General features: G+C 45.6%; 1 protein-coding gene across 1 annotated transcript in view; it reads left to right on the top strand.

The window, feature by feature from the left end:
• The window catches only part of LOC138504127 (proprotein convertase subtilisin/kexin type 5-like), a 1,167,632-nt gene that overhangs the window by 880,526 nt on the left and 263,925 nt on the right, over positions 1-23,181 (top strand). The window contains exon 14 of the mRNA XM_069624346.1: positions 12,851-12,951. Coding sequence (XP_069480447.1) covers positions 12,851-12,951 — 101 coding nt within the window. The remainder of the gene's footprint in view (positions 1-12,850; positions 12,952-23,181) is intronic.

The raw sequence follows: 23,181 nt of genomic DNA, 5'->3' as shown, positions 1-23,181 counted from the left end.
CCAGAACTACAGTCCCCTTCCTCCTCAAAATCATCCACAAGGCAGCCTACCTCCAAGTTCAGTTTTACTTAGAGATCAATAAACTCCTTGGGCTTAGACAATCTGGTTTTAGACCCTTGCATGGGACTGAAACAGTGTTACTAGATCTAAAAACACAAATAGACTTAAGAAAAGATCATAGACAACGTGCACTACTCTTACTCTTAGACCTCTCTGCCGCCTTTGATTTGGTCGACCATAATATACTCTGCAAGCACCTATCATCGGCAGCTAACTTCTCCACAGAACCTACAACTTGGATAAAATCCTTCCTAAATAACGAAATGATGAGAGTATTCTCTCCCTCAGACGCTGCTGACCCTATCCCAATTACCTGTGGCGTTCCTCAAGGTTCCTGCGTCTCCCCGACACTTTACAATGTGTTTACCAAACCCCTATTCGACATCCTGGACCGTTTGGGTGTCATCTACACTAATCATGAAGATGACACCCAGATACCTATCCCACTATCTGTTAACTACGACACGGATAATGACCTAATCAACAAAATCTACCTCGTCATTCAGGCATGGATGGCCCCCCACAGCCTGTGCCTGAATGACGACAAGACTGAAATTCTCATTCTTGGAGCCCCTATCTACCTAAAAACACTCAACCCTAAATACACGTCTTTCAATATAGATGGTAACCGGATCTCTACAGCCAAGGAAACCAAAACCTTAGGCTTCCATCTTGGATCGGCCTTAAACCGTAAGGAACAAGCAAACGCCACTGCTACAGCTATGGCCTATACCTGCAAACTAATTCATGCATGCAAAAACTATCTCTCTACCGACAGCCGCATGATCCTGGCACAAGCATTAATCCTGTCCAAACTTGATTACTGCAATGCCCTGTATGCAGGCGCCAATAAACAAGTACTACACAAACTTCAAATCCTGCAAAACAATGCTCTAAGAACTGCTTTGAGCATCCCAAGAAAAGACCACATATCTGCAACAAGAAGAAGTCATGAATGGCTTTCTATTCAGGATAGAATCTACTTTAAACTTGTTTCTATCTCTCATAAATGCCTGCACAGTGCTGCCCCCAAATAGCTTCTGGACAAAATTGTACTAAAAACCTCTGCTAGACCCATGAGATCAGTCAACGTCTGTTGCATTATCTTGCCGCACTTCAACCTAAAAAGAGCCGGAGGTTCCAGCTTCCCAGTTCAAGCAGCCCTTGCATGGAATACCCTACCACTGAACTTACGCACTGACCCTTACCTACACAGTTTCAGGTCTAGCACTAAAAATTGGCTACTCACCAACGACAACGCATACATTGCTTGAGTCTTTAAACCAAATGTTCTAGTTACCTGATGTTAACTGACTATTGGCCTCTATGCACAACTGCTCGCTTTGACATATGTATCTATGAACGCGTTTGTTTCCTGTTCCTACTACCACTACAGTATACTATCATGTTATTACTTTGCTTCGATCCCTTTGTCTATATTTTACTCTTTGTTAACGTTCCCTCCTTTTTTCTTTTCTTTTGTATTTATGTATCCTAAGTTATCTTGCATGACGGCCAGATACCGCAGAGTGTGGCGTGCTGTATACATAATAAACAAACAAACAAACCAGTGCAATAAAGGTTTTATTTACAGTGTATTGGAGTGTGCGTTTTATTTGTATGTTCTGTTTGTGTGTGTTTGGAATAGACCATCCAGCCCACCATGGGGCTGGAGGTAATGTTGAAGGAGAAAAGAAAAGAACCCCCCTGCCCAAGAATGGGTTGGGCAGGGGATAGAAAGAAAAAATCCAGAAGGATTTGAAATGAAGACAGTTGGAAAAATATTAGAGAGAGAGAGAGAGAATGACTTACTAGGGGGCACTGTATCAAGCAGCCCTCTGGTGCCTAAATCTATCAGGCAGTGCCAGGCGGTGCATGGGGGAGCTCACCCAGAGACTGTTTCCAAGGGGGGCAATCTGCTATGCCAGGGGCCGCTCGGCCACCCCAGGGCCCTGGTACCGGTCAGCTCATCTGGGTCCAGACCGGACTGTCCCAGAGGCATTCTTGGCCCAGGAAGTCTGGCATGGCTGCCTGTGCTCACAAAGAACATCCCAGTTGGGACTGCGTGTGGCGGGTGGCCCAGAACAGGCTGCCCAGCTGTGCCTACAAAGGTCTGCCTCATGGTTAGCGAGGCAGGCCTGTGTCATCAAAGTCCTCCCAGGCTGCATATGAGGAGCAGTGCCGGAGGTAAGCGGGAAGGAAGCGGGAAGCCCATGAGTCCCTAATTTGGCCTCTGTGGTCAACCCGGGTGAAGAGGAGGAGGAGGTGAAGTCCTGGGTGAAGAAAGCCACGGGCCGCCCAGCAAGGCAGCCCGGGTGAAGACAAGGCCCGCCCCCTGCGTTCAACGATGCACTTCTGAGGGGGTGAGCCAGGAGGAGGCCGTGGTGCATGGTGGTGAGAATGGTGGCAACGGAGAGGCCCTGTGAATCTAAAATGGTGCCCGGGTTGCAGCGGTGACATTGGGTGGGCCCCACAGCCAATGGGGCCCACCCAGAAAAAAATCAATTCCACGGGGCACGACAGTGAAGTGTGGGCAGACCCCCACTTCCACAGGGGGGGTGCCCAGGATACTATAAGTAAGGAGCATGGTCTGTGTGGTGAATGTCGTGGCCCCACGTGGTGGACATGGCCACCCTGAAGGAAAGAGGTACCACGCATCAACCATGTGGGCAGGCACCAGTCTCCAGCAGCTCATCTCATCCGCCAGCGGGGAGTCGGCAGCATCACCCCAACAAGCAGTGTGCATGAGACCTGCACATACTTGCCCTGGACAACACCACAAGTACAGACCTGCAAGGTACTATGAAGGGATGACTGACTGCAGCAGTCATCCCATCGTGATAGTGTTTTTATTTTGTAAATATGTTGTTAGTTAATGTATATATGTACAGTAATTTTAATAAATTTTAAGTAGGCTAAGTGTTAAGTAGGGGGAGTTATGGGGTTGGGATAATTAGTAGGGGGGATGTTAAGTAGGGTAAATGTTAAGTAGGCTAGAACGTTTAGATGCCCATTATAGTAAATAGGGGCTAGAGGGGAGCTACTCTGGCGTGAGATAGCGGCATAGGCTGGCAGCCTTCCTGAGGCTGCCTAGCAAGACTGGATCACCCACAGAGGCCATCCTATGGTCTCACACTCCATATGGGTGGTGCCTGAAGTTAGGAATGGGATCAGTTGCAGAAGACTCGCCCTAATGGTCCCTGAGACCCCTCCAAGAAAGGGTGAGCTAACATTGCCAGTCCCTGCTTAGATGGAGCACACACCGGGGGAATCTCAGGGTAAAGGTTGTAGAGATTAAAAGTGTTAAATAAAGATTATGATCCCTATAAAAATTCACTGTGGTGTCTGTGTCCATTAGTCATTTAAGAACTCAGGATGAAGCCCATCTTGTGTACTAACCATTTTATTTGCAGGTTGCTCAGCACCACACCAGAACAGCTGGTCTGAGATGATGAGGTGCTGCCAGTGTGTTCCAGTCCTGTCCCAGAGTATTTTTAATACTGGGTGTTCCAGGGCTCGAAAAAATAAACAGTGTCTACACTTCATTCTCAAGAGTGGTGCATTCAGCTTGTTAGAGGGTAGGCAGGTTCTTTGTAAAATCAGGGTTATTTTCTTGGCTCTAGTGAAAGTTATCCTGCAGTGTTTTGTGAAGAATCAAGGAGTGGTGGGTCCCTTTTTTTTAGTTTGTTGAAGTCTAAGTAAAGGTAGGCATAATGCTTAGCTGGGTATCCTTGATGGTGACTGCGTATTCTATTGCTTTGATTAGGACTCTGTATGCAGGGTGGTTTTGCAGTGAAGGCTTTTGTGTTCCTAAGGGTCTTAAGCAACTGATAAGGTATCTTGTGTTGAGAAGATGTAGGAAGCCAGAAGGTCTTTTAAGATGGTGGTAGAAGTCACAGTTTAGGTTTCTAGTTCACTGATAGGTTGTTGTCTTGAATGATTCTTTTGATTTTCTAAGATTCTCTTCTGATCGTATACTGCTTCTTGTCCCTTGCCCGTGGTGATGGGATACTGGTGAAAATTCCCTCATCGGGTCTGTGAATTAATGCAGAAAAATGTAAGTTTTAGGAGAGTCCAAGGGGGTTCCCTGACTGTGTGGATCAAGTCCTGGGGTAGGAAGAGGGCAGGCACCACTGGAGTTCTTGTGCTGTAGGGCTAAGCATTGATGGAAGGTGGCAGTTGTTGCTGGGAAGCACTTTTGAGGCAAAGGTGCTCTGCTGGGTAAAAGCAGCATTGGGTCCATCTCGGAGCCATATCTCAGTGGGTAGGAGACTATGCTATGCTAAGAGTAGAATCACAGTAGGGTGAACAAATATGGTGGGCACAAGATAGAAGTAAAATGAAATGGAGAACAGAGCTATGGTGCGCACAATGTAGGTGAGAAATTACAAGGGAGAGCAGAAACACAGCAGGCACAACCCAAGAGTAAAATCAGTGGGGCATCTAGGAGCAAAATCACAATGGGGAGCAGAAATACAGTGGCACATGTAGGAGCGACATCGGTGTGCATGCTTATGGGCAAAGTCAAGTGCAGCAAATCTAGGAGTAAAATCGGCGAATCACAACTAGGAGCAGAATTGCAGTGATGCCCAAGCCCACTAGCAAAGACAGTGGCGCAGCCTACAAGTAAAATCAAAGCGTGGCACTAACAAAGTGTAGAATCAACTTGGGTGCACTGCATAGGAGAAAAATCAGTGTGGGGATATAATTGCCGTAGGGTGAAGTTACTCATCTAACCATAGATGTTTCTGCAACTCGGTCAGGGGGAAGAGGCAGGAGATTGCATCAGTGGCATGAAGAACAGACCATTTACCTATGAGTTGCTTGAGGCATATGATGTGTCTTCCACTACCCCTGCTGCTGGCATATTGGGGAATTGACTGACATCTGTCATACATGGCTCAATGAATACTCCAATGCCCCGAGATGGTTCAAGGCTTTTTATTAAGAATTCAGTGGGCGCTAAGGCGTCCCGCTCTCTCTCTCGTCTATATCTCGTCTATGTATAAAGGCTACTCTCATTGACAAGCGTACATCCATGCCACCGAACGCCCAGCAGCACTGGATCAAGGGAGGGCTGGAGCCCGCCTCCTCCGCACCAAGGCCACTGCACCGTTTGAAGCATTGCGCTTCTCAATGAATGGGTAAGCACGTATATGACCTGATTGTGCCTGCTCCCCTCAGCAACTACCCCATCAGAGCCCCGCCGCCGCATGATCTCCGCCTAACCCACACAACAACAGCTGTTTCGGCAGCATATGTGATCCCGACACGAGGATCATACAAAATGGCCGCGCCACCTAACGCCGTCTGTTGCCTAGCAGCAGTGCGTGCAAGTCCTGCACGGCGATTAGCGAGTGAAGCCAACATCACAGAAGCTGTGACACCGGATGGCGCGAGCCGGCCTTTGTAATAAGGCCGACTATTAAGGCCAACTATCTGTCCGTGCCTGTCCAGGGCTGCCAGGACCAGGGCACCGAACTCTGCCCTGTTCTTCAAAGTAGCAGTTACATCTCGACTCATCAATCTGTAACTGACGCTGGAAAAATCGTCTCAAACATGACTCGCACTGTGAGTAATTACCACTAGTGCGATACCCATATCACCACTAGCTTCCTCACTGATTACGCCTACCAATGTACCATTGTGTCCAGCAGCAAACCCACCCACTAAATGCATTCCTCCACCTGGGACTGCAGAGCCTAATGCTTCATCTGTTAACTCACATTAACTACCACTCCTTGTCCAATTGTACTTAACCACCTATGATTGTCATGTTCTCCTTCTATCTAACCTGCATTCTGATTGCTATATGTAGCCCTCCCTGCTACCTGCTCTGCCATCTGACAGCTGTAAATTGATCAAACACTATCCCATACTTGCATCTAGGCTGTGTTATGCTCGCCATCTGACTCTTGAATCTAGACTGCATTGTGCTTGCCATCTGATATTTGCATCTAGGCTGTTTTATGCTCACCATCTGATATTTGCATCTAGGCTATTTTATGCTCGCCATCTGATATTTGCATCTAGGCTGTTTTATGCTCGCCATCTGATAATTGCATCTAGGCTGTTTTATGCTCGCCATCTGACTCTTGAATCTAGATTGCGTTGCTATCCCAAACCCAAACAGCCACACTAGCTGTGATTTATGCTACCTGTGTGAAACTCGAATCTAGATGAACCTGACCCATGCTAGCCACTGCGCTGCACCCACTAAGCCAGTGTTATCCTCCTCAACCACCTCACACCAACTGCTGCACCCCACCTGATACTAGTCGAGGTGCTATATCTCTACTGTCTCCACCAAATGTAACCTGAGACAACCACTCTCTATACAATGTGCACTAGCAAGAGGCACCAGGGCATAGCCACTCTACTGTACCTCCTCATGCCATTATTACACCTTACCACCTCCGTTGCTCCAGTAACCATGCACCCAGCCAAAAATGCACCATGTCCGACCACAGAAAGAAACATCAGGCTTCTCGTCAGATTACCCCGTCTTTAGGAGCCCACCTGCAATAACAAAATAACAATGTCCACCTCACGACACCCTGAAGTATGCCCTAACCTTACCACGCCTGGCAATAACTCCACTAAACTTAAACCTATCCCTATAACTATCCAGGACTCACCCAACACAACCACTGTATCCGGAGCCTTGATCAATGCTAGATCACTAGTAGCCCATGCAACAGAAATAGCAGATACCTTATCCACCAACAAGCTCAACCTACTAGCAATTAACGAATCATGGCTACACGAAGCTGCAGGCCCAGCACTATCAATAGCCATCCCTGAAAACTATCAAATAATCAGAATGGACAGACCCATTAACAGAGGAGGCGGTCTGGCCATCATAACAAAGACCAATCTCGAGCTAAAACCTCTCACTCAATCACCTCTCAAATCTTGCAAGCTCCTCACAGCCAAAATACCCATCTCCAGCTGCTGCACCTTAACCATCTACCTAATATATAGGCCACCCGGCCCCATTGGCTCATTCGAAGCAGATCTATCCAGCCTCCTAGCCAACAACACAAAAAACACCTCTCAAATATTATTATTAGGCAACCTAAATCTCGGACTAAACAACCCCGACGACAAACCAGCACAAGCCACAGCTAACATGCTAGCTGAACATGGCCTATCCCAAAAAGTGTTCACCCCTACCCATAATAAAGGTAAGACCTGGACTGGATCGCTACCATGAACTGTGATACCACCATCACTAAAACCACTCCTCAACACTGGACAGACCGCTACCTCATTGACTTCACACTATCTCTCAACAAAGAAGTCAACAAAGAAAAGATCATGGCACCCCCACTACCCACCAGAGCAAAAAAAAACATAACTCCCGAAAACCTCCTACCACTTCTACTGCCAACCCTCAATGCTCCCCCCGACAACCTAAGTCCAGAACACCTAGTAGAAAGCTACAACAAAACTAAGAAAAAAGGACTCAACATCATTGACGCTCTAAAAATGCAAAAAAGTAAACAACAAGCTCACCTGAACACCTGGTTCACCACCCATCTGAAAGAACTAAGAATGCACAAAAGGAAACTAGAAACCCTATGGCGTAACACCCCCACCGAAGAGAATAAACTACAACTCAAACTCTTCGCTAATAATTATAAAAAAGAAGTCCTGCTCACAAAAAAGAACCTATTCAATGAAAGAATCAAAAAATCCAGCTCCAATACCAGGGAACTATTTACTATACTAAGGGAACTACAATCCCCGATACCCCCACCAGATAACATAACTAAAGACAAACAATGGTGTACCAGCGTCCAAAATGCTCTAACCAACAAAATCAAAACTCTCCAATCTAAAATCACACTGAAAAAGGACTCCCTAAAAACTGACGACTCATCTCCCAGCAATCTAGCCTAAACAACCAATCCCTCTGACCCGAATGCTTTCAGATTTGCTAAAATCTCCATCCCAGAAACAGAAAAGTCATCGCCTCACTTAAACCAGCCAATTGCAAAGGGGACAACTGTCCACCCCAGATAATCAAGGATGCTGCCAGGGACTTAGCCCCCTTCATAACCAAACTGATCAACACATCCTTCTCCTCTAACACCATTCCAAGTAATCTCAAAGAATCATGGGTTCTGCCTCTCCTCAAGAAGCAAACTCTAGATCCCGCGATACCTACTAACTACAGGCCCATCACCACGGTACCTTTCCTATTAAAGATAATAGACAAAGTAGCATACCTGCAAATCCAGCAATATCTAGAAACCCACAAATTACTAGGCGTCCGACAATCTGGATTCAGACCACAACACGGCAGTGAGACGGCCTTAATCGATCTTAAAACCCAAATTAATGAGATCAATGACAAAGGAAACACCGCCATGCTACTCCTCCTCGACCTATCGGCGGCCTTCGACCTTGTAGATCACACAGTCCTGTGTGAACACCTGGCCTCGGCTGCCCACTTCTCGAATGATGCCATAACCTGGATCCAATCATTCCTGGACAATCGAACCATGAAAGTCTTCTCTTCCCTAGCCTCAGCAGACCCTATCAAAATAACCTGCGGTGTACCTCAAGGTTCCTGCATCTCCCCCACCCTCTACAACATGTTTACCAAGCCCTTATTTGACAAGTTGGACAGATTGGGTGTCATATACACTAATTACGCAGATGACACCCAAATCCTCATACCCCTTTCGGGCAACTTTGACTCATATACGGCCTTGGTAAACAAAATATACCTGATCATTCAGGCATGGATGGCCACACTTGGCCTATGCCTGAATGATGATAAAACCGAAATTCTGCTACTCGGTTCCAACGCCAATCTAAAAAAACTCAGCCCCAACTACGAGGCATTCAACATCGATGGCAACACTATCAAAGTAGCCAAAACAGTAAAAACCCTAGGCTTCCACCTCGACTCAGAATTGTCACTAAAAAAGCAAGTAAACTCATTAGCATCCTCCACTGCCTACACATGCAAGTTAATCAGGGCAAGTAGAGCATTCCTCTCCCAAGCCAGTTGCATCATCATCGTCAATGCCCTCATACTATCCAGACTGGACTATTGCAAGGCCATGTACCCAGGAGCCAACAAATATATAACCGACAAACTTCAAACCCTGCAAACCAACGCACTCAGAACAGCCCTCAACCTACGCTCCAAGGAACACATCTCCAATAAAAGAAGAGAACACAAATGGCTCAAAATCTGCGACCGCATCTCACTCAAAACAGCATCACTCACTTTCAAATGCTTAAGCAATGCAGCACCCCCATACCAGAATAGTAAAAAACACCTTCACCCGCCCCACCAGAATGATTAACTCTCACTGCCTTCAAGTACCCAAACTCAAACAGAAAAAACGGGCAGCAGTAGCTTCCCGGTCATGGCTGCTTAACATTGGAATGCTCTACCACTCATCATCATCAGAACAGACCAATCCTACCTCAGCTTTAGGCGAAACATTCTCTCCTGGCTACGATCCAACGACCACCTTGACTGAACCATGCCAACCTGACTGTATATTTGTACATTCCTTTAATTGACCAACTGTGATATAATTAACCATATATATATATGTAAATATGTCCTCTTCTCACCAGTTCTTATGAAATGTAATGCTATGCTCTTACTCACCTGTACTTTATTCTGCAACCAAGCTTTTATGTAAACTTATGTTTCTGATCTCTGCTGCACCCTGTTACCTCTGGGTTTTGCGCGCCATACCAAACAAACAAACAAACATGATGCAGCAATCTTCCATTACCCAGGCTTCTCTACTCCCCAGGTTAGTATATACAGCAGATTCCACCCTACTGTCTAGGCTCCTAACAATGTTGTGTGAAAACCTAAAGGACCTAGACAACATTGAGAGATATGTCCCTCTCTTACTAGCGGATACCTATTATTGGCTATGTACCATAAAGGTATACCCCACAGGATAAACTACCGAGTTTCTTTGACTGGTCGGCACCTTAATGTGAGTAACACTGACATTTACATATATTGGGCCTCATTACAACCCTGGCGTTAAGGGGTTAACGGTGCCGTAAAAGGCTGCAGCGCCATTAAAACCTTAACGCCGGATTCACACTTTAACGCCTGCTTTTTGCAGGCGTTAAAGTCCAACCCGCTAAGGGACCTTGGTGCTAATTACGGCACCGTAATTTACGGTGCCGTAATTAGCGCATTCCAAATGGGAATGGGGAAGGGGCCATGGTGAATGGGGATTTACCGCCCCGCCAACCTTGGAATGGGGCGGTAAATCCGCCATCCACCATGGCGGAATCCGGCATGGACCATGGTGCTAATAGCACCATGGTCCAACGCCAGGGTTGTAATGAGGCCCATTGTCTTGGGGATAACGTTGCGCACTGAGATTCCGCTCTTCACGGGCCGTTTCCCACACAATTGGATATCAAGACTACATATAGAGGTATGGATCATGACAATTACGTGTAGAATTGCATTATGACTTGGACACATCTCATTTTTGCATTATTTAAATAACACGACCACGAGATTTGAATTTGGTACTACAACAAAGTAACGCGATTACTCTATAAGGAATCCCCAAGTAATTTGTGCAGCTACGACATGCATACAATACGCAATTGAGATTGCAAATATTCAAGCACCAAGTAATAGAAAGGTGATACTATCTGTACATGAATTGTTTATCAAATAGTAATGGTGGATGAGGTTTTGAAACAAATGACTCATTGAATCTTTTTGCTCTGACATTATAGAATAGAAGTGAAGCTTTAATTTAAGGAACACATGAAACAGATTAATTTGTCGCTTCTGATGAAGGGATTATAATCCCGAAACGCGCCGAGTTCCGTTTTTTGTATTATTTGTATATTGAAATGTTGTTATACATGATGTATGGTGTATGAATTTAATTCCTCATATTTTTATCTTAAAAATTAAATGTTTTGTGTTCTTACTCCTATCAGTGGCATCAAACGAATATAAATGAATTTGGAAGTCCTATGTAAATCAAACAGAATACCGCAGCGTACAAATCAACTACGTATACTTATGATATTTGACTGACATTTTGTCAGCACATATAGCGTGCAGGGGACTCGAGTGTCCATTAGTTCAGGACACTTTTTGTTACTGTTCAAAACCTGAAGGTAGGACACCTTCTCTATCTTCACTCCCTCGGGGACTACCTAACTGTCCCTACTCTATCCATAGTATAGTGATATAATTGGGAATGGGAATTGTACCTTGCAGACACTTATCCCAGCCTTGTCTCTTTTCTATCACGCCCTGACTCCACCCTACCTTCCCCCCTCTACTCCCTGCGTCTTCCTTCTCTATACATCAATGCCTCTTCCTCTCTGATCCTGGACTCCATTCTTTTGATGTCACTCTTATCTTCCTGATACTCCTACCACCTCCTCTGCGCTGGGCCCTCCCTCCTCTGCGCTGCCCTTTCCCATCTATACGCTGCCCCCTCCCTCCTCTATTCTGTCCCTAAGCTAGAAAATGCTAAGGTTTCCCTGGACTGGCTACCATTCGAGTTGAAGGGTGGGTGAATCTGGGCCAACAAAAGTAGGATGCATGGGAACTTCAATCAATGAGCGAGTTTGTCAGTCATCCCAGGCTTCCTTTGTGTGTTAGGTGGAAGGCTTCCTTTAATGAGTACGCTTTCAGGGCTCATTTAAACACGAGGACTTTTTCTTCCAGGCTTTAATCTTTTGGTAGGGCTTTCCATTCCAGCCTTGTTGACCAAAATGTTTTCTCCCCTGTTGCCATTTTTTCACTTGGGTATATTGAACCACCTCGAGTTATCCCATGTGTACACCTTTACCAAATGAATCAAAAAGTGCTTGACTTGATTTACGACTCCTGTGTGTTCTGTTTATGCCTGGCCTCATCATATAGCGATTGATGTCGATTACTCCTGCTTCTCAGCACTGTAATAGCAGGGGTTGTATTCACTGGGAAATGCGAGCACTTATGACTTAAGAGATAATAAAGCATTTTCTAATGAAGCTTTCTGCAGTAATGGAAACATTTTGAATCTTTCTATTTGTGTTAATACCGGCGGATAAAGGCGGCGGCTCCGACCCTCTTTCCCGGCCTACATTTTCAAGAATTACCACTACTTCCTCTTTTTCCCCTACCACTTTCTCACAGAAACCCTAATGTTAACAATTTACATTCATTTAAAATACAAATCGTTAATCTATCAGCAGTAAAACTACAGTATTCTGTGACCATGCCTCAATAAAACTATACTGGCTGTGAGGAGCAAAAAACAGGGACTGTGGCAGAATAGTGAGTGAGAAAGGTACTCCTTCCTATTCCAATCCAGGATAATTATCTTTATGCTCGTCTGTACCATTATCAAATGCAAATTGATGTTTGTAAAAAACTTGCCTGAGTGCTGTGCAGAGGAACAATATTCTGGAGGATAAGAAACTGTAGATTTCCCTTTGTTGCAAATTAAAAAGTAAGCTTGGCATGGGGGAGTTGATGCTGCAATTTTGCAAAGGGTGTTTCCTGGTCTATAACTTTCTTCTATCTTATAGTGAAGACCACAAAATATGACTTAATTCCTATAGGGTTGGCTATTCTCTGGGTGAAGGTTTTCTCAGCAAAAAGATGCCAGTTGACTGCTCCAGGGTTGACTATGTGTACTGGCACCTCTAAAGTATTAGTTGTTTTCTTAAGACCATATTGACACTTTCCTGTAACTTGCTTTGTGCAAGTAATTCTGTGGCGCAACTGTACTAATGTGTCATGGTTTCACATATATTAAATTCACAGATTCCACGCCTGAAGGATGTCTGTTATGTGACTGGGGCAGCGACTTCAAGAATGGGATCTGCTTCCCGCGCTGTGAAGAGCACTACTACCTTAGTGGAGATGTAAGTAAAAAAACTGAACACTGTGTTTTGCATTTAACAGGCAAGTTTTATTAACGAAAGAGAGAAAGGCCCTCACCTAGCCCTATGCTATGATGGGGTTTCCCATCTAAGAGCAAATACCAAAGGTGGTCATCAGGAAGTCTTACAGAGCACATTACTGTCCGTTGTCCAGACCTAAACTACCTAACTGGCCCTACCACTCAAAAGAATAGAAACAAAAGTAGTGCAGCGAATATTCCAACTTAGTTGGTTGCTCTGTTGTGCTTGACCCCCCCTTCCCCTCCCACTTAATGTATTTCGAAATGTCCATCTCAGCTTCCTAGAGCTTTTGCCTCTTGTCACAGTTGCAACAAAAATCCAAAACATGTTGTATAAAGGTGAAATTATTCCTCTTGTTAGGTTTCCCCTTCGTAGTCTTTATTATGCACAGAAAAATAACTTAAATCCTCCTTTTATACTTTCAGTGACCTTCATCACGACAGCTCTCAAACATTGCTCAAATAAACAGGGTGGATTGCAGGGCCCTTATTTACACTCTTGACAACCTTTACAAGTGTACTTGCCCCTTGTTTTAGCAGGTTTCATAGCACTGAAGGTAATTTTAGTACCTACTTTGGCTCTCCCCAATCTGATCATTTCACCATCTCGCTTGGGGTATTTTTCAGTGTTTTTTTTTTGTGGACCTAGAGACTCTGATTCCCACTGTCAATTAAAGTTCTTTGGCTTTTCTAAAATAGTGTTAATTATTTGTTCTTCTCATACCTCTGTGTCTCAACCATGTAACTCTTTTGGACCAAAAAGCCTGTGCTGCTACACCCTTCTCTACTCTGTTTATCTGGCAGACAGTTCTTGACTATAATCTTTTGACATCCTCTCCTTTTGGGGGTTTTCTCCTATGCTTTGTATTCTCGGGGTGCCTTTACTCTTGAGGGATATTGGTTCACCTTCTTTAGATATCAGGCAGGTGGATTGCTGGGCCCTTCCACACACTCTGGACAACCTTTATACATGTACTTCCCCAATGTTTTACTAGGCTTTGTAGTGATGAAGGCAGGTCTAATAGCCTGTTTGTCTCTCTCCTTCGAATCAGTTTGCTTTCTGGGTTGGGGTAGTTTCTGGTGGTCTTTTGAGAAGCTATGGACTCTGATTCTCAACCTTGATTTTGGTTATTTGGCTTTTCTAAATACCTTTGATCATGTATCTCTTGCGGGCGAACATGCCTGTTCACCTAGACCCCTCTATTGGTCTTCTCCTCTGCTCGGTTTGACTCGCATCCCACTTCTTGGGTATACTTTTCTGCCTCTCTGTCTTGGAGTATTTCTCTTGTGTGCTTTTTTCTAGGGGTCCCTTTAGTCGCGAGGGCTATTACTTCCCCGTCTTTAGGTCTCAAGCGGATGTCTTCACTGGACCTGCCAGGCTTATGAGTTACGGAATTCTGAACTTCCCACGGCTCCCAGCGGAGCTCACCCTCCCTGACTCACACACTGTGTACCTGCTGTTCTGCGGTCTTCTCTATGGAGAGGGGCAGTCGCTCAGTCGGTGGTGTTATCCTCCCTCTTGCAAAGCTAGTTTCATGTTTCCACATTGCAGATGCCTGTTCTCCGGTACACTGGCCTTTCACCTAGTCAGTGGTGTGATGACTCTCGGATAGAGAGCAGAGAGCCTTGCTCCTCCAATGCACCTGGGCTCTGCAGCGATGCGCATGATCCTTGCCCACCATATACAGGCTGTAATCCGGCCTCCAGACAACGTCAGCTCCGTGCAACAGTGTCGGCATCCACCCTGTGCATCTTTCCTCCTGCTGAATGAATCACGTCAGCTCCTCTCTCTCTCTCTCTCCAGGTAAGGGTATCATTTCTTATATTTAGGGTTTGCGGTTTTTGGGGAATAACGAACAAATCTGTTATATGGCCCCTGGGATTGTTGTTTCCTTCCTCAGGGGTCTCTGATAAACACCAGTATTTAAATTAATGTATTTATTGCCCTCACACTGGCAGCGGGATTCGAACCCTGTTGCTCTGCAAGCTGTTGAAGACTGAGGCATTGCCACTGAGCCACTGCAGCCAAGTCACAGACGTTTTGTCGTAAATCTCCCCCGTCTCACCTGTGATCGGGATCTCCCTTGTTCGGCCGCAGGACTCTTCCTGTGAGTGGTTCGGGTCTTGAATAGGCTCACCCGAGCCTCGTCAGGTTGCAGGGCGCGTTCAGAGTTCCGGGATGTTCGTGGTTCCAGGGTATCCAGGATTAGCGATAACAAGCAAAGTAGGCGGGAAAATCCAGGAACAGAAAAGTAGGCAAGGAAGGAAGTAAGAGGATCAAGGAGATCAATGTAGAGAGCAAACACACATCGGGTCACTACCGAAGATAGCGTTGAGACGCGCGGACCCGCAGGGGCGTGACCAATTTATAGTACGTGCCACGACGTGAAAGCTAGTGCGTAGCACAGAGCTTGGTACGGCCATGTTGGGAGGAACAAGGAGTACAAACCCTTCGTGACAATGACCATGAGGTCCAGAAGGGGCAATTTCGCCGGGTCATGACAGCATGCCCCCTCCGAAGACTGGTTCGCCAGGCTTGCCTGGGTGAATAAGATGGAATCTTCTGAGCAAACGAGGGGTCTTTAAATTAGAAACTGGTTCCCATGTTCTCTCGCTAGGGGGGTAGCCTTTCCACTCGACCAGATATTGTAGTCGACCCCTCCTATTCCTGGAATCACATATCCTGGACACCTCATATTCCAACTGGTCGTCCACAACAACAGGTGTGGGTTTGAAGGGTTTCCGAGTAGAACTAACGTAGGGTTTCAACAGGGAAGTATGGAAGACTGGATGTATCTTCTTCCAGGAATCCGGGAGCTTAAGTCGGAAGGAGACAGGATTGATCTCCTTTATAGAAAATGGACCATAATAGCGAGGAGCCAATTTGTTTGGTCGTAGATGTCGAGGTAACATTTTCGAGGCTAGCCAGACTTGGTCGCCAACTGAATAGGAAGGTGATGGTCTTCTCTTAGAGTCCGCATATCTTTTGGTTCGAGTCTGGGCCCGTTCTAACTGATCCTTGGCCTCGCTTTGTAAGTCGATCAGCGTTTGAATCCAAGAGTCAATGGTAGGTACCGGAGTAGATTCTGGAAGAACTGATGGTAAAACAGACGGATGATAACCTTGACTGCAATAGAAAGGGCTGATCTTGAGAGCTGAATGATCTGAGTTATTGTAGGAGAATTCGGCTAAAGGTATAAGGAGAGACCAATCGTCTTGAACCTTGGTGGCAAAACAACGAAGATATTGTTCCAGGGTTTGATTTACTCGTTCCGTTGCCCCATTGGTTTGTGGATGATAGCCTGAAGAAAGGGCATGTTGGATTCCTAGGATACGACAGAGATGTTTCCAGAATTGTGAAATATACTGAGGTCCTCGATCCGAAATAATCTTGGAAGGTTAGGCCATGAAGTCGAAAAATATGTTCCAGGAAAATTCCAGCAAGTTCTGAGGAAGATGGTAGTTTATACAATGGTGTAAAATGAGCTAGATGAGTGAACAACTCAATGGTTACCATGATGGTTTTATATCCTCGGGAAGGTGGTAATTCAACAATGAAGTCAGTGGCAATAACTTCCCAGGGTCTGGTTGGCAACGTAGGTTGTAGAAGCAGACCCGCCAGCCTCTGGTTATCGTATTTGTTCTGACTACAAATTGCACAGGTCTTGATGTATTGAACTACACTGGCCTTCATCCCTGGCCACCAGAACTGTCTTTGTATAAGACGGAAGGTGTTGGTTACTCCTCGATGGCCGGAGTGAAGAGTATCATGGCATAGATTCATTACCTTCTGTTGAAGTTCTTTTGTCGGAATAACCACTGAATTGTTCTTGAATAAGTATCCTTCCTTGATTGTCAGACGCCAGGGATTTTTCTCGGATATGTCCTTCCAGAGTTCAGATGATTGAGTCTGTACTCTGATTTCTTCCAGGAGATTGATCGCTTGAGCTACAAAGATTGTAGGTGGAAACATTTTAGGATAGATCTTATCCTCCAAGGGAACGTAGTCGGGACACCGAGAAAGGGCATCGGCAATCATGTTTTGCGGTCCAGGAACATGTGAAATTTGAAATTGATACTGAGCAAAGAAGTAGGCCCATCGAGCTTGTCTACTGTTCCTGCACTCCATGGATTGTAGGACCTGAAGATTTCGATGATCAGTACGGACTTGAACTGGATATTTAGCACCCAGGAGTAGATGCCTCCATTGAGTGAAGGCATGGCGAATGGCCAATAACTCCTTCTCCAGAACTGAGTAGTGAGTCTTGCTGGTGGTCAGGGTCCGTGAAAGGTAAGCAATGAGATGTTCCAACTTATCATCGGATTCTTGTTTTAAAACTGATCCTATGGCGTAATTGAAGGCATCAGTTTCCACTAGAAAAGGACGATTTATGTCAGGTTGGGCCAGGATGGGGGCCTGAGTGAATTCTTCTTTCAAGCGTTGGAATGCCTTGTCTTGTGGTATAGACCAGTTGAATGGAACGTCTTTCTTCAGGAGACTAACAATGGGTTGAACAATCTCGGAAAAGGTGGGAATGAATTTCCGGTAGAAGTTGGCAAGCCCCAGGAAGGATTGTATTTGCTTTACAGATGTTGGGGCGGGCCAAGCCAGTATGGCCTTCACCTTTGAAGGATCCATACTAATTCCTTCAGAACTAAGGACAAATCCCAGATAGTGAACTGATGTAACATGAAACAAACATTTTTCTGCTTTGGCTAAGAGTTGATTTTCACGGAGACGTTGAAGTACTGCCTTTACATGTTCTTCATGTTTCAAGGAATCCTTTGAGAAGATCAATATGTCATCCAAGTAGACGATAACATTGAGAAATAACATGTCAGAGAACACCCTATCCATAAAACGCTGCAAGACTGCGGGTGCATTAGTCAGACCAAAGGGCATGACTAGGTATTCAAAGTGACCAAAGGGTGTTCTAAAGGCTGTTTTCCATTCGTCTCCTTCCCGGATACGGATCAAATGGTAAGCACCTCGAAGATCCAGTTTTGTGAATATCACTGCACCTCTCACAGATTCAAGGATATCCGAGATCAGGGGTAGTGGGTATCTGTCTTTCAGGGTGTGTTGATTTAGGCCCCGATAGTCCAGGCAAGGTCTGAGCTCTTTGGTATCCTTTTTAGGAACGAAGAACAATGAAGCACCAGCTGGTGATTTTGAAGGTCTTATGGTGCCGTTCTCAAGATTAGTGTCTAGATATTCCCGGAGGGCTCTCTTTTCTGAAAGGATAAACATCCTGCCAAAGGGAATCACTGCTGAGGGTTCAGTATCTATGGCACAGTCTTCGGGTCTATGTGGAGGTAAGGCTTGAACAATGGCAGTAGAGAATACATCAGCATACCCTTGATAGATCTCTGGAACTTGTACAATATTGGAAACCATGAGTGGTGTCTCTGGACACCTTGGTAGACTTTTAGGGGCTGTGACTGAGGTATCCAGGTTTAAACAATGGTTCATACAGAACTCCGAGCCCAGGAATAAGGATCCGGCCGTCCAGTTGATATATGGATTGTGCCTTTGTAACCAGGGCATGCCCAGAACCAAGGGGTAATGGGCTGATTTTATAATGTCAAACACAATTCTTTCTTGATGATGATTTATGGAAAGATGGATCTCCCTTGTTTGCAGACTTATGGGTCCTGAGGAAAGAGGTCTTCCGTCAATTGCTTCCACTGGCTGTGAAAAACTTCTTGCTTCATATGGAATGTTATGACTTCTGACCCAATCTTGATCAATGAAGACTCCCATTGCTCCGCAATCCACCAAGGCCAGTATGGGGTAGACCTTGTCCTTGGATGGCGATAAAAAGGCCTGTAATATCACCAATTTGTTTTGTCCAGGAGAGTTCAAGGATGGAATTGATGTGGAGCAAACATCGCTCTCCCGAAACCTTGCTCCATTTAGGATCGGGAGCTGGCGTTTCCCGAGCGTCGGGGAGGAGCCAGAGGACACTCTTTAACTAGATGTTTATCCGAGGCACAATACATGCATAAGCCTGTGTGTATCCTTCTTAACCTTTTCTGTGGGGAAATTGGTCCACGAAAGGCTCCAAGTTGCATGGGTTCAGAATCAGTGCTCGGACTCTTGGCAGATTCTGTCCTTGTAGTATTCTCGAGGGAGTTTCTTTGAATCGATACTTTATTCTTTTTCTTTTCGGCCTTTCTTTCTTGGATTCTAAAGTCTATTTCCATAGACAAGTCCAGGAGGGCCTTGAATGAACTAGGATGTGCCACCCTGGCAAACTCGTCCTTAATCTCTTCATTTAGACCTCTGCGAAACAAGGTAAAACTGGCTTCCAGGGGCCAGTCCGCCTCTTTGGCTAGCTGTTTGAATCTGGTAACATAGGTCAACATGTCTTGGGATCCTTTTTGGAAGTCAAGTAACCTTTTTTGAGCACCGTGAACCAGCTCTGGTCGTTCGAACATGGTCTTGAGTTCCGCGATGAACCCTTCATAATCATCCAGGAGAGCATCCCCTGAATTGAGTAAAGGAGTGGCCCATGTAAGGGCATTACCGGAAAGATGCGATATTATGAAGCCCACCTTAGCCCTAGGAGTTGTGAAATAGTAGGGCTTGAAGGTAAAATGTACCAAACAAGAATCCAGGAATCCACGTAAGGTCTTTGTTGAACCGTCGTATTTATCAACCACTCCTCCCAATAATACGCTGTCCTTGTTCGCAGAGTCGTGTGACAAGACGAGCTGTCTTAGCGCCGCATTCTCAGCTTTTAAATTCTGCATCTCTGTGGAAAGTTCTTGCATTCTGCGCATCAGGTCCTGAATAGCATTCTCCATGGTAGAATCCGTATTGATCGTTCGGCGTCTCAAACTGTCGTAAATCTCCCCCCGTCTCACCTGTGATCGGGATCTCCCTTGTTCGGCCGCAGGACTCTTCCTGTGAGTGGTTCGGGTCTTGAATAGGCTCGCCCGAGCCTCGTCAGGTTGCAGGGCGCGTTCAGAGTTCCGGGATGTTCGTGGTTCCAGGGTATCCAGGATTAGCGATAACAAGCAAAGTAGGGGGGGGAAATCCAGGAACAGAAAAGTAGGCAAGGAAGGAAGTAAGAGGATCAAGGAGATCAATGTAGAGAGCAAACACACGTCGGGTCACTACCAAAGATAGCGTTGAGACGCGCGGACCCGCAGGGGCGTGACCAATTTATAGTACGTGCCACGACGTGAAAGCTAGTGCGTAGCACGGAGCTTTGTACGGCCATGTTGGGAGGAACAAGGAGTACAAACCCTTCGTGACAATGACCATGAGGTCCAGAAGGGGCAATTTCGCCGGGTCATGACACGTTTGGTTTCAATAAGATGCTTCAACTAATTGGTTCAAAGTGTGCCGCTTACTTTAGTATGCTCTTTTATTTCATTTTCATTGGAGCTGGCAGAAGAGTGAGTCTTGTCTGCAGGAAATCCGATTCCAGAAAGTGTATTTTACCCGCGTTTCTTATCACTCATCTTTGTCTCTCCACTAACATGAGGGGTTGCGGCACTTGGCAGTCTCCTTGGCATTTATTGTCTCCTACCAGCAGGGCACGTTCTGGACTGCACAGCGCCCAGCAACATGCTAGCAGTACCAGTGCATTGGTGGTGCTCCATTTCATAGCTCTGTGTGTGGAGGGGGTGCCGAGGGCGGCCCCCAGTTTCCTGTCACCAGCCTCACACTGCGCTGCTCAAAGGTCTCAGCCAAGTCTGGGGTCTCCCATGCTCTCTGGTCATATGATCTAGTGTCCTAACTCCAGTATTTACTTGTGGCCCTGTCCTATCGGCTCTACTTATCCATTCTCCTTATCCTTGATGCCAATTCTCCACTGGACCAACGTTGGGTTTTAAAAGGGGGGCACCTTCTATACTTTGCCAGCATAGTTATTGAAAAATCTCCTCCATATGATTATCTTTCCAGGTTGATTCAATATTTTGAAAGGCAAATGCTAATGCACTTTCTTCTAAGGCAGGGCTCTGCAACCTTTGGCTCTCCAAATGTTGTGAACTACAAATCCCAGCAGTCTTTGCCTGCAGTGAGGGATCATGGGGGTGTTAGTCCAAAGCACGTAGAGAGCCACAGGTTGCAAACCCCTGTTCTAAGGGGAAAGGTAAATTGTGCCAAATGTGTATATTTCACTTTAAGATGTGTTCAGTTACTGTGCATATATTAATGGGTGGCAGATTTTGATTTTCGCTACAGGGGCAGAAATTACCACACTGAGTGGCGCAAGAGAGCTGTACCCATCCAGGTCTCTCTCACACACAACACCAAAAAAAGAAAAAATCAAGTGCGGTATTCTACAAGGACATGCATTGAATAAGGCAATCTTAAGAATGAATGGTCTTGCACGAATCAAAAACGACTTGTGCTCCTTATGCGTGTCTGAGACTGGTGTTGCACTGGCACATTGTCCTAGGGCAGCACATTTGCGCTGATGCGAGATGGCTCAGCCCTTTAAAGAGAAACAAGCGTGGCCACGTGCAGGAGATCAATACTTATTAGCCCCTCCACCCCCTCCTTTTTGAAGGGGAAGACCTCTCTGGAAGTCCACAAAATACCCTGTGGGAGACAGCAATACAGAAACCACCCCCAGATGCATCCTATGTTTCTATAAGTGTTAAGGGTTGGGGCTTTTTTGTATGGTGCTGTGGCTCATGCAGATGAGTCTTTCCAAGTCAAAAAGTGTGCCGAGTTGTTTGGCATTTTGGAGTGGCTTTTATCTAACGTGCAACTTTATAAGTGAAAAATATATGCATAGACATCCTTTCTTTTTTCACTTCCCCTGCCCCAGGTCTACACCCAACATGCAAATGATATAATGAGCTTATCAATACATTGAGTGCATGGAATAGAGAAGTTGGAGGGCTTACAAACTACTCATTTTTGAGTCAGCGGAGTGCTTCTGTAAATTCCTTTTTGGGCAATCAATCTAGACAAAACAAAAAATGTCCAATAAATAGGGGAGTATGTTTAAAATGCGACTTCTAGTTGAGAATCCTCCGGTATATTCTTGGCAACTGTGAAGCTGTTGAGCCTTACATGATGATCGTCACTGTTTATATCCCGCGGATGTGGAAATCCTTTCTCCAATTAAATTCAATAGTAAAATCGGGCTCAAATTTTGCACTAGTTTTAATTGACTCTTGGCGAGCAGAAATGGTGCGCTGTGTGTATGTGAGCATTGAGGTAGCAAGTGACTTTATATGCCTGGTGTGGCAAGCAAGGAGGGGGACTCGGACCCGAAGACATGGTTTTTACAGGATTTGTTTTACTTAAAGAGAAAATGCCTTTCTAACCCTACTGCTTCCCATCAAAATATAATAAAGTGCTTCTTAGTTGTCAAAATAATAGTGATCTCTGTCCTGCCTTTGGAGTCGTCTGCTCGGATTTCTCAGAGTACCCAGGAGTCGCTCCTTGTCCCAGATCCACGGTTTGTCTGCAAGCCTTGTCAAAGTTCAACAAAAAGAGTTGCCTTTCCACTTTGCAACTAAAAATCTCCAAGTTCCTGAAAAGAGCCAATGTCCAAGGTGTATTTGGTGGAGGGGATACTGCCTTAATCCCTCTAACATTTAGGTGGATTTTCCCCTTAGTAGGTTTGCATTGTGTTTCTTGTCATCGTATTTCAATTGTCTTATGGAGCCCCTCTGGTTCCCTTGGGTTTCCCCATCCCACAATGTTCTATGAGCTGTTTGGCAATTTTCAATACTCTGGTTTCTAGGGTTCCAATGCTCTTCACTTGTACTTATTTCCTTCTTCCTCTTTGGGCTATTATACCCCTATTATGCATTTAGGAGATTATTCCTTCTCCTTGCGTTCCCTGGTCTGTCCATCTCACTCCGCTATGAGCAAACCAGGTACCTTCTTCACCTTTGGGTCTGCTCCAGCAAGTTGGCGTCTGTTCAACAGGGAAACGTTCTCTGCACTTTTTGTCTCTTCGCCTCTGAACAAGAGCGTGCTTCACCATCTGTGCATCACAGCTTTTTTCTGCTGTTCATTCTCTGTTGCGAGTGGAGGCCTGCCACAGCTTTTCCGCTGTCGCGCCTCCAGACGAGGCAGTCTCTGCTCGGCCTTTGTTTCTCCAACTCCGCCCCGGCTCTCTTCATTGCCAGTGGAGTCTCCTTCCTTTTCCTTTCTCGTTCCGTGCTAAAGCTGACTTCACTGTGAAACACGGTTTTACCCTTCAGTGACGTC

The sequence above is a fragment of the Ambystoma mexicanum genome, chromosome 11, assembly GCF_040938575.1.
Source record: "Ambystoma mexicanum isolate Mex_15411 chromosome 11, UKY_AmexF1_1, whole genome shotgun sequence".
Lineage (NCBI taxonomy): Eukaryota > Metazoa > Chordata > Amphibia > Caudata > Ambystomatidae > Ambystoma > Ambystoma mexicanum.
This window is presented reverse-complemented; position numbering and strand designations above follow the sequence as displayed.